Source organism: Budorcas taxicolor, chromosome 7 (assembly GCF_023091745.1).
Source record: "Budorcas taxicolor isolate Tak-1 chromosome 7, Takin1.1, whole genome shotgun sequence".
In the NCBI taxonomy this organism is placed as follows: Eukaryota; Metazoa; Chordata; class Mammalia; order Artiodactyla; family Bovidae; genus Budorcas; species Budorcas taxicolor.
In genome coordinates, this window is record NC_068916.1 from 12,844,609 (window position 1) to 12,861,733 (window position 17,125).

Below are 17,125 nucleotides of genomic sequence, written 5' to 3' on the forward strand. Positions count from 1 at the left end.
GGGGGAGATGGAAGGATGGATGAGGGCAGACTAGAAACTTCCCCTGCCCTGTCACCCAGACCTCTTTCACCTCTACCCCCTACCGACCCCATCCCACCCCACCCCGGCCCCGTGTATCTCCTCTCTCCCTGGCTCAGAGAAGGGCAGCATGCTCTCTGCACGCATCCCCTGCAAAGCCCCCTTGCTTCTCCTGCATGGTGGCAGCTCCCACCCCCTGCTCTGCCCCAAGCCCCCAGAGGCTGCTTTGAAGGGCCTGTCTGCCTTTGCATGAATCCACATGTTATGCCCCGCCCCATGAAGGGATGGCTCTACTCTGGGGGGTGGGTGGGAGGGGACTGGGGACACCTGGGCCATTGGCCCTGGTCCCAAATGGGTGGCCAAGCAGGGCTGGGAGTCAGGTCCACAGGGCACGGAGGGTGACAGTCAAGCTGGGTTGGGAGGGTTTATTTGAGGCACTCAAGACATTCTCATTGTGGTTGGGCCCAGTGTGGTCAGGGTAGGAGCCCCACACCTCTCCTCCATCCTAAATGTCTACCTAAGGGTCAACTGATATGTTCCAGAGAGCATCCTAGACTTTTCTGGCAAACCCAGAGGCCTCTTGCCATCCTCAGAAATTCCTTGAACCACCCCTCCCATTCCTGCCTCTCATCTCCCAGGCCAGAGTTAGCTAGATCCAGTGTCTGGGAGACCCCCAAGAAGCACTAGATAAATTGCCCATACAATTCATTGTCCAAACTTTTGAGGCCAAAAGGGTCGCTGTGACTGTGGGGGCAACCTGAAGGACCACCCCTGTGCCATTTGTGGGGTGAGGGCTAGGCCAGTTTTAACACTGCCACATGGCCTCATCTAGAGCTTCTCCAAGTCCCCTGGTGGCCCCTCTGCTTCCAACCCACTGATCAGTAGTGGTTTCTGGCCCTGCCTGAAATGCCTTATACCACAAATGCCTCTGGTCCCCAAGCAGATATCAGAAGCCAGGAAACCAGTTCCATTTCTAGGATGCAGGAACCTTGGTGAACTGGAGGACACGTGGCCTGCTTCAAGGCAGGCGGCCACATCTGAGCCTCAAGTAATTGCTACCAGCAGATGCAGCCTCAGGGTGGCCCAAAAGGCAGATTTGAGGGCGAAAATCTGACTTTAATGGGCAACTATTTTTAATTTCTAAAAGAAAACCCCTTGGGCCCAACAATAAGTTTCCTTGGCCAGATTTGGTCCATGCCTGACTTCCAGTCTCTGGTACCCCAACAGCGCCCCCTGAAGCCCCAGCAGGCAAGCCCCTGGACAGTCACGTGGGAACCATCTAGTCACCGAGACCCAGCAGCCCTGTCTCCCCACCCCACCCCCAACCCCACCCGGGGTTCTGGCTCGGGAGGGAGGAACTAGAGGCAGTGACTAGACAGGGGGCCTTTGAGCAGAGGCAGGGTCCACCCAGGGAGGTCCTGGGGGCAGGGATAGCCTCACCTCCCGGCCCCCAGCACCGGCCCCTCGGTGGACTTGGGCTGACGGCGAGCTCACCCACCCACGGGCGCTGCGTACTTCCTGCTTCCCGCAGGCCTGGTCCCGTGCTACTCCGCCCAGTCCCAGAAGCTGAGAAGCCATCCCTGAGAGGGGGGAAAGGGCCCCAAATGCATCTTCTCCGACTCAGCGGGCAGCGAGGACTCGCCCTGCAGCCGAACAGCCCCAGCTCCCTCCCGTCCTCCCCATTCCCGCTCGCCAAGGGGGTAAGAAAAGATGCTCTTCCGCTTCTCCGATTGGCTCAAGCAGCTGCTCCTCTTGGCCGTGGGGTGAGGTCAGGGCGGGCAGGAGCGGGTGGGCAGCTCGGCAGGGCAGGGTGCCCGGTGAGTCCCACGACAGATGCATTTCTGGCCCGGAGCATAACATGCCCTCGGAACGCGCACATGTCCACCAGGCCTGAGCGTGCTGGCTGCCCCCACCCCGCCCTGGTGTTTATGCATCGTACACGTGTGATGGATTCGGCAACTTGACCCGCTTGTGTCCTATCGTCTCAGTGCATTTGGTTGTTGGGAGAAACAAAAACCATCTCGATTTTTTTCCTGATTGGATGATTCGGATATATTTTCTTTCCTTGTTCTTTTGTTATTTCTTCCCCACCCCACCCACCCCCATTCCTTTCTCTTCCTTCCTTTTTCTTTCCTTTCCCCTTTGCGGGTGGGGCTGGCAGGGAGGGTTTATGCTTTTGAGTTGATGCCTTTTCCTCCCTCTCACCCTTTCTCCTCCCCATCCCCTACTTCATTTTTTTGAGTTTTTTTCCTCGGCACCATTGCATTAATAGTGCTTTCCTTCCTCTCCCTCCTTATTTGGGGTCTGGCTTGCTTTTTCCTGTTGGTTGGCTTCATGTAGGGGCCTCTGTGAGTGGTGACAGCTCTGAGCCCCTGGGGGTGGGTGAATGGTCACCCCTCTTTCTCCATCTCCCCAGAATAACTTCATCAACTTGAGCTTCCTCCGCCTCTTCCGAGCTGCCCGGCTCATCAAACTCCTCCGTCAGGGTTACACCATCCGAATTCTTCTCTGGACCTTTGTGCAGTCCTTCAAGGTGAGCCCCTGCCCCTGCCCCTGCCAGGCTAAGAAGAAAAATCAGGATCTCTCCCCCACCCTCACCCCCCTGCCTACTCTGGTTGAATCTAGAAATCATGTGGAAATGCCTTTATTAATATCATATACCTTACTGGGAATGTGTTATATGCAGGACCCTTTTCTAACTTCCTGCCCCCGGTATGTCTTGAGGGCTCCAAAGGGAATCTCCCAGAGCCACCAAAGATGCCCACCATCCCTGGCACCACTGGCAGCATGCGGCCACCCAACCTGCAGGGGTTGAGCACTGGGACCAGTGAGGGAAACAGCATGGGTAAGGGGCGCCCAGCACTATTCTTCATTGCCTTCCTTCCCACCAGGCCCTGCCCTATGTCTGTCTACTGATTGCCATGCTTTTTTTCATCTACGCCATCATTGGGATGCAGGTGAGTGCCAGCCCCCGAATGTTCCGAGAACACTCCCAAGGAGGGCCACCCCGCTTAGGTAGGGGTGGGTTAGGGGAGCCCGTTTCAGAGAGGCAACACTGTAGGTTAAGTGGAGTTTTTCTGAAGCTTCTGGCACCCATTGCCACCCCTAGTCATCACTATCTAATTCCCCAGGTGTTTGGCAACATTGGCATCGACGTGGAGGACGAGGACAGTGATGAAGATGAATTCCAAATCACTGAGCACAATAACTTCCGGACCTTTTTCCAGGCCCTCATGCTTCTCTTCCGGTGAGACAGGGGCACGCTTTTATCCTTCTCTTCCGGTGGTGGGCGTGTCCTCGTCTTTCTCTTCCGGTGGGGGTGTGTCCGCCTCCTTCTGTTCCAGTGAGGTTGGGGGTGGGTGTGGAGTGGCCCAAGGACCCTAACAGGGCAGAAGCTGAAAGCCCTGAGATGCAAGCATGAAGGCATTTTTCAGGGATTATCTCATAGAATCTTCTTGAGCATCCTGTCAAGGGATTCTTGGCAACTGCACGTGACAGATGAGGAAACAGTCTTACAGATTCTGAATAGACTGCTGAGGCTTGATTCTTAATTCTGATTGCACTTAGGGCTCCTTCCTTCATTCATCAGAGGTTTATTGAGCACTTGTTTTATTTACTGTTGTAAATACTGAGAACAAAGCAGAGACAACATTCTCTGCCCTCTGGATGCTTATATTTCCATAGGGGAGGCAGACAATCAGTAATCTAATTATAGAAGGCAGGAGGAGAAGGAGAAGACAGTGGATGAGATGGTTGGATGGCATCACCAACTCGATGGACATGAGTTTGAGCAAGCTCAAGAGAGAGTTGGTGATGGACAGGGAGGCCTGGTGTGCTACAGTCCATGGGGTCACAAAGAGTCAGACATGACTGAGCAAGTGAACTGAACTGAATTATAAAGGATATTATGAGGGAAAGAGAATATTATAAGATTAAGAGGGAAATGGAGGCATGAGAGAACAAGTAATGTATGATTGCACTTATATGAGGTACCCAAAATGGGCAAATTCATAGGGAAAAAACTATTCAATATCAATACTGTCAGGGGCTGGGGAAGAGGAGCAGTGTAGTGTTTAATGGGATACAAGTTTTCAGCTTGGGATGATAAAATGGTTCTGGAGATGGATAGTGCTAATGGTTGCACAGCATTCTAAACGTGCTTCAGTTCATTCAGTCACTCAGTCCTGTCTGACTCTTTGCAACCCCATGGACTTCAGCACGCTGGGCTTCCCTGTCCATCCCCAACTCCCAGAGCTTGCTCAAACTCTTGTCCATCGAGTGGGTGATGCCCTCCAACCATCTCATTCTCTGTTGCCCCCTTCTCCTCCTGCCTTCAATCTTTCCCATCATCAGGGTCTTTTCCAGTGAGTCAGTTCTTCACATCAGGTGGCCATAGTATTGGAGCTTCAGCTTCAGCATCAATCCTTCCAATGAATATTCAGGACTGATTTCCTTTAGGATGGACTGGTTTGATCTCCTTTCAGTCCAAGGGACTCTCAAGAGTCTTTCCAACACCACAGACTCTCAGTCTTCTCCAACACCACCCAGTTCAAAAGCATCAGTTCTTCCACATTCAGTTAAATGTGCTTATTACCATTGAATTATACACTTAAATGTTTAAGACTATAATATTTATGTATATTTTGTCACAAGTATTTTCTCATTTAATAACAAAAAGAAAGAAATGGAGGGATAATAGGTCTTGCCTCCCTTGAGGGAGATGATTTTGAACAAAATAGTTGAGGAAGGGAGCCATGTGGATATCTGGGGAAGGGCAGTTCAGGTGGAGGGCATGATACGGGCAAAGGTCCTGAGGCAGGAGCACAGCTGTCATGTTGGAGGACAAGGAACCCAAGGTTACTCTGGAGCAGAGTAACCTAGGGAGAAAGAAATAAGAAATGACAGTCACCTAGAGAGAGGGAAGTTTCTAAAACATACCTGTGTCTCCAAGCCAGGTCACTTTAATACCAAGTCTGTGGGAGTGGGGGGCATTGGCATCAGCATTTTTAAGAAACATTCTCCTTGGGCTTTAATGCACAGCCAAGCATGAGAACTCCCCACCTCTCTAGGCTCAAAGAGGAAAAATGTGACTGGGACTCAAACCCACATCAGCCCAGCTCCAGAGCTTAAGAGTTTAACCTTAGCGCCCTGCCTCCCTGGGAGTGGGTGTTGGTTGCCCAGGGTTGCATACCCAGGTCACTGATGCCCCCTCTCTCCCCTCAGGAGTGCCACTGGGGAGGCTTGGCACAACATCATGCTTTCCTGCCTCAGCGGGAAGCCCTGTGATAAGAACTCTGGCATCCTGACTCACGAATGCGGCAATGAATTTGCCTATTTTTACTTCGTTTCCTTCATCTTCCTCTGCTCATTTCTGGTGAGTCCGTGGACATGTGTAGGAAAGCTTCCTAGACCTCAGGGATGTGAATTCTCTGGAATGTGGCTGTCACACACTTTTTACCTCCAAGACTTCTCTGGACCAGTCCATGATTAGGTTAACCAGGGTTTCTCACCCATGACACTCGTGACATTGGGGGCTGGATCATTGTCCGATGAAAGTTGTTCTGTGCCTGCTCGCATCCCTGGCCTTGGTCCGCTAGGTGACAGTAGCTAATGCCCCATCACTCTCCCAGCTGTGACAACCAAAGATGTCTCCAGACATTACCAAGTGTCCCCTGAAGGAGGGAGCAGAATCTCCCCCTTTTTTGACCTGCTGTGTATGCTGAGAGAAAAACTAATGGAGCTCAGAGCTTTCCCCAGGTCCCATCTAGGTGAGCTGTAGGAGACTCCCACCTGCCCTCTGAAAGGTGTGTGCCTTCCTCTATATGATCAGGAGGCAGGAAAGAGTCAGCCACGTGAACGTTCTCAGGAGCTGTGGGGCTTTGCAAAAAAATTGAAAAGTTTTCACTAGTAAAAGATGAATTTGTTAAAAGGAGGAATCTCCTCAGACCTGAGACTATAACTCACTGTAAGACTGCAAAAAGGAACCAGGAATGAAAATATGTATATCAGGAACCTCCATCCTGTTCTGTCGTTCTCTCTCACTCTCTCTGGGGTCTCATCTCAGCAAATCTTTTTTGTTTTCCACTCTTCCTGGAATGGTTTGAGCACAGTCAGAAGAACTGAAACTATCTAGGTATTTCAGCCAGAGGGGATTTAATATAGGGATTGGCTACACAGGGTTGAAAGGGCAAACAGACAGCGCTGAAGTCACCAGGGATTAACTGCAGCAGGAAGGCCAGGGCTGGGATATTAAAAGGAAAGGAGGGTGTTGACAGCCAGCTCAGCCACCACTGGCATCCCTGCCCTGGCACCCTAGCTGTATGCTGCCCCTGAACAAGACAACGTTCCATGGCTGCTGTCACAAAGAACCACAAACTTGATGGCTGAAAACAACAAAAATCTATCCTGCCACAGTTCTGGAGGCTAGAAGCCTGGCCGTGGTGCTGGCAGGGCCATGATCCCTCCAGAGAAGTTAGGAGAGGATCCTTCTTGGCCCCTTGCAGCTTCTGATGGCCACGGGTGCTCCTTGACTTGAGGCAGCATCTCCCCCGTCACTGGCTGTCTCCTCACATGGTCGTCTTCATGTGTCTGTGTCCAGACTTCCCTCTTATGAGGACAGCAGTCATACAGAATTTAGCCCACCCTGATCCAGTGTGACGATGAGAGTACAGAGACCATTTTTTCCAAATAAAGTCACATTCGCAGCAACTGGGGGCCAGGATTTGAATGGATCTCGTGGGGACACAGTTCAGTCCACAACACAGAGCCACGTGGGAAGCAGAAGGAGTCTCCTCTCCTCCTAGTCTCTTCTCCCCAGGTTGGCCTCCCTCCCACCCGTGGCTCCTGCTGGCAGGATGTAAGCTGCCCAAGGAGTATGGGAGCTATTGTTTTCAGACCTCAGCCCAAGCACCAGTATCTCTCAGCAAAAGCCCAACACATCCACCCTCTTCAGACCAGCAGCCTCACATTGAGATACTTGCAGCCTAGGTCTCAAAGCATCCCCCACCCACCCTGGGCCCAGTGTCAACAGCCATTGACCTAGATGGTCCGCTGTTGTCTGGTTGCCAAGTTGTGTCCAGCTCTTTTGCAGTGCCATGAACTGTAGCCCACCAGGCTCCTCTGTCCATAGGATTTCCCAGACAAGAATACTGGAATGGATGGCCGTTTCCTTCTCCAGGGGATCTTCCCGACACAGGAATCAAACCCACGTCTCAACATTGGCAGGCGATTTCTTTACCACTGAGCTTCCAGGGCCCACAAGGACCATTGCCCAGTGTCAAATTCCCAAAAGAGAGTCTGAATGGGCCATCCTAGCTCCTGGTCAAATAGCCACCATTGTCTTAGTAGCTGTGGGTTCATATGGAGACACATTCATGCTACAGCCCATCTGGGAAGGGCAGGCACCCTGGAAGACATCTACTACCATCAGCCCCTAAGAGGCAGGAGTTTTTGTTTTGTTCATTGCTGCATCCCCAACACCTGGACAGGGACTGGCACACAGCAGGTGCTCAATTAGTGTCATGAAATGATGAACTGAAGTTAGGGACACCTAGAAATACAGCTTATTTAGTAAGCACCTACTACGTTTACATCTGCACATTTGCTTAATACCTACTATGCGCCAGGCCTTATGCTAGGTACTGGGGATATAAGGAGAGAACACGTTTCTCTCAGTTTGCAGGGGTGCTGAGCAGACAAGTCAGCAGACAGTAGCAGTATAATCTGATATGTGGTTTGATAGGGAAGACAGAGTGAGAGAAGGAAGATTTCTCCCCCTGAGGGACACTCAGGGATGGTGTGCAGGACTTAGATCACATATTGATCAAATTGCTTGCATATAGGGACTTCCCTTGTAGTCCAGTGGTTAAGACTTCACCTCTGTAATGCAGGGGATGCAGGTTCAATCCCTAGTCAGGGAACTGTGATCCCTCATGCCTTGCAGCCAAAATTCCAAAACATAAAACAGAAGCAATATTGTAACAAATTCACTAAAGACTTTTAAATGGTCCTCATCAAAAAAAAAAAAAAAAAAAACTTTAAAATTGGCTGCAAGTAACAGAAATTCAACTGAAACTGATGTAAGTGAAATACACAGTTCACTAACTTATACCGCTGGAAAATCCAGATGACGCTGGGTCCGGGCAATAGCAGACCCTGTCCTCTTTGCTGTTTTCCTCCACACTGGCTTTATTCTCGGACTTTCTCCCTGTGGAGGGAAGATGGCTGCCAGAGTGCCTGCAAAAATCCCAAGGAAGTCTCCCACTCGCTAGTCTGGGTCACATGCCCCTCCCTAACCAATCACAAGCCTGGGTTATGTGAGCACCACCTATGAAGCCAGCCACATCCAACAACAGCATATAAGTATAAAGCGGGGGCGGGCTCCCCAGATGCTATTACTGAAAAGGAGAAAAAGGATGTCCACGGAGGGAGCAACATCTACAAAGGGCTGGAGGCAAGACTGATGCGAGCTCCCCACGTACTAAAGGCTAGAAGAGCATGTGACAGGCTGCCACAAGATGTAGATGAAGGCAGGAAGATGCGTCCATCCATCCATCCAACTATTTGCTGAGTAATTACTTTATGCTGGGGATGGAGACATGATAAGGTTCTGGTCCACGGAGTATGCCTTTTCGTCTTGTTGGGGGTCAGGTGTGGGAGGATTTGGGGTCATGGCGGTCCCCTTGGTGTTGGCTCCTATGTCACATAACCTCTCCACCTCGCTCTCCAACTGTATCAATCTTGGTCTCTTTCTCTGCCTGTCTTTGACTCTCTCCCCCATCTCCATTTCTCCATATCTGTTTCTGGGCTCCATCTGTGAGCACGTGTCTTTCCTCTATCTCCCCCCCATCTCTCTCTCTGACTTCCTTTTCCCATTTTTATCTCCCTCCCTCTCTCCCTCTGGGCCTCTGTGTATATGTGTTTGGATGTGTCTCGCTCTCCCCAACCCCATCTTGGCCCCTGGGGTCCCCACAGATGCTGAATCTTTTTGTTGCCGTCATCATGGACAACTTTGAGTACCTCACCCGAGATTCCTCCATCCTGGGTCCCCACCACCTGGATGAGTACGTGCGTGTCTGGGCCGAGTATGACCCTGCAGCGTGGTAAGCAGACACCCCAAATCCTCCAACCACATCACCCACCTTTCTCTGGTACTGGAGCATAGTCTAGGTCAGGCTCCAGACCTTAGGCTGTTGTCTCCCTGGGAAGCTAGCAGGGATTTCAGTAGGATCAGTCAAAAGAAAAGAGATGAGAATCAGTACCCTTGCACATCCTGGGTTAAATGATTTGGGTACCACCGCTGCCCATACCCGAGGCTTACTGGGAAATGAAGGAGAGACTCCACCATGAGTTCATCTCCTGTGAGTCTCTCCTGTCCCTGACTGTGAGGCCTCCAGATGGTGAGAACAAGTTAACTAGGCCCCAGGAAGGAAGCCAGAGGCCTCTCAGCCTCAGTTCTCCTGGGAGTATGGGGAGAAGGGCTGGTTTAGTTCCCTTGGGAGACAGAATTAGCTACAAGATCAGAGTGGCAGAACCTAGCTCCCATTGGGATTCCAGGACCCTGGAACATGAGGTCACACAAGGCCAGGGGAGAGGAGACAGAGCCTTGGTGGTCCTTGTATGTTCGTGATCATGAAGGGAGTAAGCTCTCCCATCTCCATGAGCAGGGGAGTGCCCCCTCCTAGTTGGCAGGTGATGGTTCCCAAGAGTGATCTCCACCCTGCTCAAGTGTATTGAGTACCTTCTCAGCACCAAGCCCTTGCTGGACACTCAGATGTGCCAGGCTGATGCTCAGAGCCCAGCAACCGCAGACTGAAGATTCTAGTTCAGGCTGAGCTTGGGGGCTAAGAAAGAGTTAAATAGAGGCCCTCAGCAGCCTGAGCACTGGAGGGAAGGCCTCATGAGGAAGGCAGGGAAGGACCAATCCTTGCCACTCTTACAGCCCCAGACAAGTCCTCCATGAGACCAAGAGGCTGGGGTGAGCCACGGGGCTGGGGCTTGACTTTCAGCTGGTTCCTAACTCTTCCTCTTTTGATTTTAGGTCACAGCAGTTGGATGCTGTCCCCCTGTCCTCTATGCCACCAACCCCCCCATCCCCCAGTGTAGCCATGTAGATTCTGGAGGAGGGAGATACAGAAAGCCCTGGGGGAGGTTCTCCCAGCCCAGAGTTCCCAGCCCACTCCACACAAAACCCTCTGCCCACCCCTCACCCCCAGGGTCTGCAAGTGTCTGGGCCCATCTCAGGGACCTTTATGCATCCTATGTCTCCCTTACTCCTTCAAGCCAGGGGGTTCCCAGGCCCTGGTATCGTGACCTCACTTATGAGCACGGGGAGCCAATGTGATGCAGCTTGACCCCATGCCTCCACTAATCCCCTCTCTTCTCCTTTCAGCGGTCGGATTCATTATAAGGATATGTACAGTTTATTGCGCGTAATATCTCCCCCTCTCGGCTTAGGCAAGAAATGTCCTCATAGGGTTGCTTGCAAGGTTTGATTTCCACTAAAACCTGCTAGCATCCATGGAATGAGTGTGGCTTGGGGTTCTTCAATATATATATTTCATATATATATATATAATCTAAAAAACAGAGCCATCTCTCTCTTTTGCATTAAACTAGAAAACTCTCTTAGCCAACAGAATGCAGTCACGTAGACTTGATGAAGCATGGAACGTTTATCTCTCCGTTCCCTTCAGCCATTTCTGCTTGCTCTTAGCTGAAGCTGCCCATCCCGGGGTCTCCACGGCACCCCAAAATCAGACACATCCGAGGGGACCGTAACTTTGCATTGACCCCCCCCCCACCATCTACTCCACTCTCTCCCTTCCACCCTTCGCCTCCCGAAGCCCCCAGCCCTTCTCCCACTGTCGTGGCCCCTCTTCCCCATCTAGGCCCCCTCAGAGACCAGCCTCAGCCAAACCAGAGAACTTGACCCAGTTTTTTAAATGACACCAAACCAAAGAATTGCTCCAGGCCCTTCTGAGTGAGAAGCGCCCCCCGCCCCCCGCCCCGCGCCTTGCCCATTCTATCCACATTCCACCGGAACTAGAGCTCAGAGTCAAAAGTGAATCTGACTTTTCTCTTTTCTCTCTCTCTCCCTGCTCACAAGCAGTGAAATAATATTTTTTAACTACCTCTCCCATTTTTTTCTCCTCTTTTTTATTTATTTGAAACACCTCTTTTATTGTTCTCTGCATCTTCTCTCTCTATTTTTTCGGCTCGTGTGATTTTTTTTTTTTTCCCTTTGGTTTTTCCCCTTCCTTTTCTTCCCCTCCCTCCACCCACCTTTCCTTTGGTTCTCCGTTCCCACCTCCATTTTTTGTTTTCGGTGCTGCCAGGGGCCGCATGCCTTACCCGGACATGTATCAGATGCTGAGACACATGTCTCCGCCCCTGGGTCTGGGGAAGAAGTGTCCGGCCAGAGTGGCTTACAAGGTAGTTTAACCCTTGCCAACCACCGACGTCCAGGCACTGGGGATTTTTCAGTGCTGACCAGGAACAGCCAGCCGAGTCTCTTTTTCGAGCGTTACTCTTCTTTTTTTTCCTTTTTTCTTTTTTTCCCCTTTCCTCCTCAAGTAAATGGATCCTGACCGTCCCTTGATTCTAAGCAGTTTCCTGTGTCCGTCCTTCCGATCAGTGTGTCTTGGTGTTTTGAGACTCTCTTATGGCCAACACGCCGGGGTGGGGAGGGGGGGGAGCCCCCAAGTCCCCTTGCACCTGGTCCCCCAGGAACCAAATTGGACACAAACACTTTGAGAGGTGGTATTGCCACTGAGCCCACAGTGGCCCCCATTGCCCAGACCTGGGCAGGCACCTTGCAGAGAGGGGCTTGGACCCCACCTTTTATATCTCAAGCCCCCAGGTCTCATGGTCCCCTATACACACCTGAAGCTGATCTCTGACCTAGGGCCTTGGGGCATCTGAGACCTTCCAGGGAGCACCCAGAGCCTCTCCCCTCTTCCTTGCCCGCTGGAGTTGCTTCCCCAGTCTTCTGTCCCTAAGCCACCCATCTCCCCCCAAGACACCCCAACATGCCTCTCCGTTGTTCCAGAGTGGGCAGGCGGGCCGCAGCTGGACCCCTGGACCGTGGCACCCTGACGCAGGCCATGCACGCTGCCTTGGCGGGGGCCTGGGGCGGGCAGGCACCATGGCCGACCTGGGGGGTGGTGCATGCTGGCTGAAGGAGCCGCCAGGCGGCTGGGCCGGGCCACCCCTCTAGACCCCTGTCCCGGAATCTCCCTTGGCACCCAAGGACAGATGCTCTGTCCCCCACAACTCATCCACACGAAGTTCAGGGGGTGACTTTGACAGTCAACCCCTCCAAAAAGTATGGTCCCATCATTCTGTTCTCCTCTCCCACCTTGGCCCCCGCTGTGTCTGAGAATCCTTCCTCCCCTTCTGTGCACCTCACTTCCTCCTGTGTCGCATAACCACCTCCCCACATCCTTACTCCTCCTCCTCCCCCTGGGCACCCCTCCTTCCCCCACCAGCCCTCCCTGCACCGGCCCCTTTTCTGCTTGTCCTGTTGTCCATCTCTCAATCTCTGTTTGGCTGAGTGTCGGTGTGTGTGTGTGAGCGTGTGCAAGAGAGAGGAGAGTGCCCTCTCCTTCTTGGTCTCTGTGCAGGGCCACCACGGGTTCATAAGCACCTTGGTGCCAATTTGAAACAAGCGTCCTTTCCACAGAACACTCTGTCTGTGGGGAACATATTGGAATCCACCCATGTGGGGACCACCCGATACTTTTCCACTGTCAGCTGGGAAGGTGTCATTTAAACACGAATCCATGATTTCTGAGATGGGGAGCCGTTTGTGCAGTGCACCGCTGTGCACAGTGGCCCAGTGTGTTTCTCTGTCTACCCCTTCCCTCACCACCCTGCCCCAACCCACCTTTTGTCTTCTGCTCTGAGTTTGCCATTCCCATCCCCGTCTCCAACTCTGTGCTTCCCCGTGTCTGCTCTGGTGGACATCAATCTTCATCTCCATGCCACCTCGTCCTGGGCTGGTGCACACCAGCCCAGCGTCTTCTCCCATGCCACCAAGCATGGGGGACAGAGCCCCTGCCTGGGATACAGGGAATTTTTTCTTCCCTGGGCCATGGGAACACCCTCTCAACCCCTTCCCCATGCCATCGCACAAAAAGCCAAGACCCGGACATGCCCCTGAGATACACTTTCCACGGAGCTATGAATGAGTCTCGAGATTCCGTCTGCATGCGCCCCCGTCCGCCGTTCTATGTGTCATGGCCTCACTGCATGTCTGAGAGGGGCCCGCCCCATCTGTAGTCGGGGAGCCGCCTGCCTGCCGCTTCTCGGAGGAATCATGTGGTCTGTGCCCATCTGGTCTGGTCTGGGCCGAGCCAGGGGGTGGGGTGGGGAGCCGGCGGCCCTCCCAGCGGCTGTGGCCGTGGACCCCTCTGCCTGGCTGCTGCATGTCTGCTGCGATCTGGCTTGTGCTCTTCTTCTTTGGGGTCAGAATGGAACGGAGCTGTCCAGAAGAACTCTGGGGCAGGGCAAGGATCCGGGCCAACCCTGGAAATGCCACTTCTAGGGTCCAGTAGGCGGGTGAGGAACGGGCAGCATAGGCGAGTCCCCAGTGCGCCCCCTACGGGTCACCAGGGGCAGCCAGGAAATGGAGCGCTGGGACAGGTAACCTGAGGGGTGGGGGGCACCCTGGCCGCTGCCTTCAGAGTTCTTCCTGGGGCTCCCCGGGTAGGGTGGGTCTGGCTTACGGGATAGCGGAGGGGTCCCTGGGAATGATTGCCCTTGCCTTTGATTTTCTGCAGAGGCTCCTGCGGATGGATCTGCCCGTCGCTGATGACAACACCGTCCACTTCAACTCTACCCTCATGGCTCTGATCCGCACGGCCCTGGACATCAAAATTGCCAAAGGTAAGGGCAGGAATGGGAACGGCGGGGGGGGCGGGGCGGGGTGGATGGAGCCAGGGCCTCAGAGGACTTGGCAGATTCACCTGCTTCAGCAAATATCCGTGTGCTGGACACCTCTCTAAGCCTGGAGGACACTGACACTTCCGCAGGGGGCAGGGGGAGACCTCCGTAAGGAAGCTGTGAGGGAGTCACGTGGATACCTGGGGAGAAAGCACTGCGGGCAGAGGGACCAGCGGGTGCAGATCCCTTCCGCAACCCCACCCTGAGCTGTGTTGCACTGACTTGCACTTTCCGCCTGGGGGCGCCACGCTGTCTCGTGAGCAGAGGCAGGCCCAGCTCCCTCTAGCCACAGTGGGAAGGCCTGAGCTAGGAGAAGGTGGGAGTGTCAGTCACTCAGTCGTGTCTAGCTCTTTGCCACCCCATGGACTGTAGCCCAGCAGGCTCCTCTGTCCATGGGATTCTCCAGGCAAGAACACTGGATTCGTAGCCATGCCCTTCTCCAGGGAATCGCCCCTGCACAGAGATCCAAGCTGGGCCTCCTGCATTGCAGGCAGATGCTTTAGCATCTGAGCCACCAGGGTAGACCCGTGGGCTAGGAGGACCCCTGACATAAATCAGGGGAACACAGGATAGGGGCTTGGAAGGAAGGCATATGAATTATTTACATTCTGGATATTTCCTGGGAGTCAAAACGACCAGATTGCTGATGGATGGATGTGGAGCTTAAAGAAAGAGCATAAAGGCCAACCCCAAAGCGTGGGGCCCCGGCAACTAAAGGACGGACCCAGCCCCAGTTGCCTGAGAGAAGAGACGGGAGGAGCAGGTTTGGGGCCAAGGGAGGGCAAAACATTGGTGTTGACAGTGACACGTGGACATGGGGGCTAGAAGGGGCCCTCCAATTCACACTTCTGGCATTCCCCCCACCGCAAGGTTCTGAAGGAAGTGAGATGGTGAGTCCTCCTGGCTTGACTGGAGGTGTAGAGACAGGAGGCATCAAATGCTGGCAGGTGTTAAGCCAGGAGACTGGAGGAGCTCTGCAAGGGGATGAGTGAACTGAGAGACCCCCAAAGACTGAGCCTGGGGCCACCCCAGCATTAAAGGTGGCCGAGAAAGAGTGAAAAGGAGAGGCCAGGGAGGTGGGTGGAGAGCAGGGCAACACTGGCTCCTAAAAGGCATCTCCAGCGTTTAGCACTGCCCAGGACCAAGAGTGACCGAGAGCGAGAACCAAGAGTAACCGATGGATTTTGCGCCAGGTCACCGCAATCACTTTGACCAGGGCAGCTCTGAAGATTGAGGACCGTGAGCGATCAATGGATTTTGTGCCAGGTCACCACCGACCACTTTGACCAGGGCAGCTCTGAAGTAGACTGCCCAGAGTGGGTTTCAGAGGCCTAACAGTAGACTGGATGCGACTTGGCAGCTCATGAGACAGCAGGGCAGGGACAGAGGCGCATGGATCACCCACGAGAAGGAAGTTGGGAGAGTCGCTGGTGGGGAGCTGGGTCCATCGTCCAGCAGAGGGTTGGAAATCTCAGTGGGGCTGAAGAGAGAGGTCAGGGCTGCACCCAGCTGAAGCCCCTGAGAGGTCACCAGGAAGGAAGGCCGCACCGCAGACATGTGTTCTTTCCAGGGCCCTGAGGAGAAGAGGGGAAGGAGGCTCCAAGGCCGGAAGTTGCTCAGAAGGAGGACATTCAGGGAGGGAGACCAGCAGGTTCCAGTGAAACAGTGCCTGGTGGGGGCGGGGCAAGGGGGAGGGGCACGTTGGGGACAGACATTGTTAGAGCCAGGAAGCATGGGGATCCAAGTAAAGAGAGCAGGAGGTGCCCCCAAATCGAGTGAAAGAATCAGGGGTGAGGCTGAGACTCGGAACAGCATAAGTGGAGGAGGGGAAGGGTCAGGGCTCAGGCCCTTGTCTGACACACAATGTTAATTTCTTTCTCATGCAGCAAGTCAGAGGCAAGTGGCTCGGACTTGCTGGGCATCTCGGCACGTGCGTCTAGTCTGGACCTGGGGCCTGTCTGTGTTGTGGTTCTGCCTGCCCCCGACTGTTTGCTTATCAGCATGGTTGAAACTGAATCTGCCTGCAGTGCAGGAGACCTGGGTTTGATCCTTGGTCAGGAAGATTCCCTGGAGAAGAGCATGGCAAACCACTCCAGTATACCTGCCTGGAGAATTCCATGGACAGAGGATGCGGACTGGCTACAGTCCATGAGATGGCAGAGTCAGACACGACTGAGCAACTAACTGGTCCAGTGAGACAGAAACTGGTCCAGGTCCCCACACAAATGGTTGAAACTGGTCTGGGTCCCAACCCAGGGAGGTGAGGAAGCAGAAACATGGGCAGCTGCTTTCTTATAATCATGTGGAAAAGTGGACTCAGCTTGCCCACCTACCTGCCCTGTCCTCAATTGTAAACTTTGGCAGAAGACCTCACCTGCTCTGAGCCTCAGCCCATGCATCAGCTAGCAATGCCATGTAACAAATGACCACAAATTTAACAGCTTAAAACACACCTATTTATTAGCATATAGGTATGTAGGTCGAAGTCCAGATAGACTCAACTACGCTCTCCATCCGCAGTCTCACAAGCCCAAAACCAAGGTGGCCAGGCTGGGCTCATCTTTGGAAGCTCTGGGGGAAATTTTATTCCAAGGCTTATTCGGGTGTTAGCAAAATTAAGTTGCCTGTGGCTGCAGGACTGAGATCCCCGTTTCATTTCTGGCTTCTCGCCAGAGTTTATGCATAGCTCCTGGGGATGCATCTAATTCTTTATGTGCTCCAAGTCTCTCTGACTTCTCTGCTGCCAAGAAAATGCTCTGCTTTTAGAGGGCTCACCTGATTAGATAAGACCCACCTAGGTCAGCTCTGAAACTTACAGTCAACTGACTTGGGACTTTAATTATATTTGCAAAGTCCTTTTATAGCAATCCCTAGACTATCATTTGATTGAATAAGCAGAATCTTGCCGAGAGAGAAGGGCAAGCTTTAGAATTCTGCCTGCTACTATTGCCGCACCTCTAAAATGGGTCTAACAGTGCACCCACTCTTGGTACATGCATGCGTGCAAAGTCGCTTCAGTTGCGTCCGACTCTGCAACCCTATGGACTGTAACCCGCCAGGCTCCTCTGTCCATGGTATTATCCAAGCAAGAATCCTGGAGTGGGTTGCTATTCCCTCCTCCAGGGGATCTTCCTGACCAGGGATCGAACCTGCACCTGTTATG

General features: G+C 53.1%; 1 protein-coding gene across 1 annotated transcript in view; it reads left to right on the plus strand.

Annotated features, from left to right (window-relative positions):
- The window catches only part of CACNA1A (calcium voltage-gated channel subunit alpha1 A), a 343,443-nt gene that overhangs the window by 313,028 nt on the left and 13,290 nt on the right, over nt 1-17,125 (plus strand). The window contains exons 34-40 of the mRNA XM_052643195.1: nt 2,435-2,551; nt 2,910-2,975; nt 3,150-3,265; nt 5,242-5,392; nt 8,992-9,119; nt 11,355-11,451; nt 13,800-13,905. Coding sequence (XP_052499155.1) covers nt 2,435-2,551; nt 2,910-2,975; nt 3,150-3,265; nt 5,242-5,392; nt 8,992-9,119; nt 11,355-11,451; nt 13,800-13,905 — 781 coding nt within the window. The remainder of the gene's footprint in view (nt 1-2,434; nt 2,552-2,909; nt 2,976-3,149; nt 3,266-5,241; nt 5,393-8,991; nt 9,120-11,354; nt 11,452-13,799; nt 13,906-17,125) is intronic.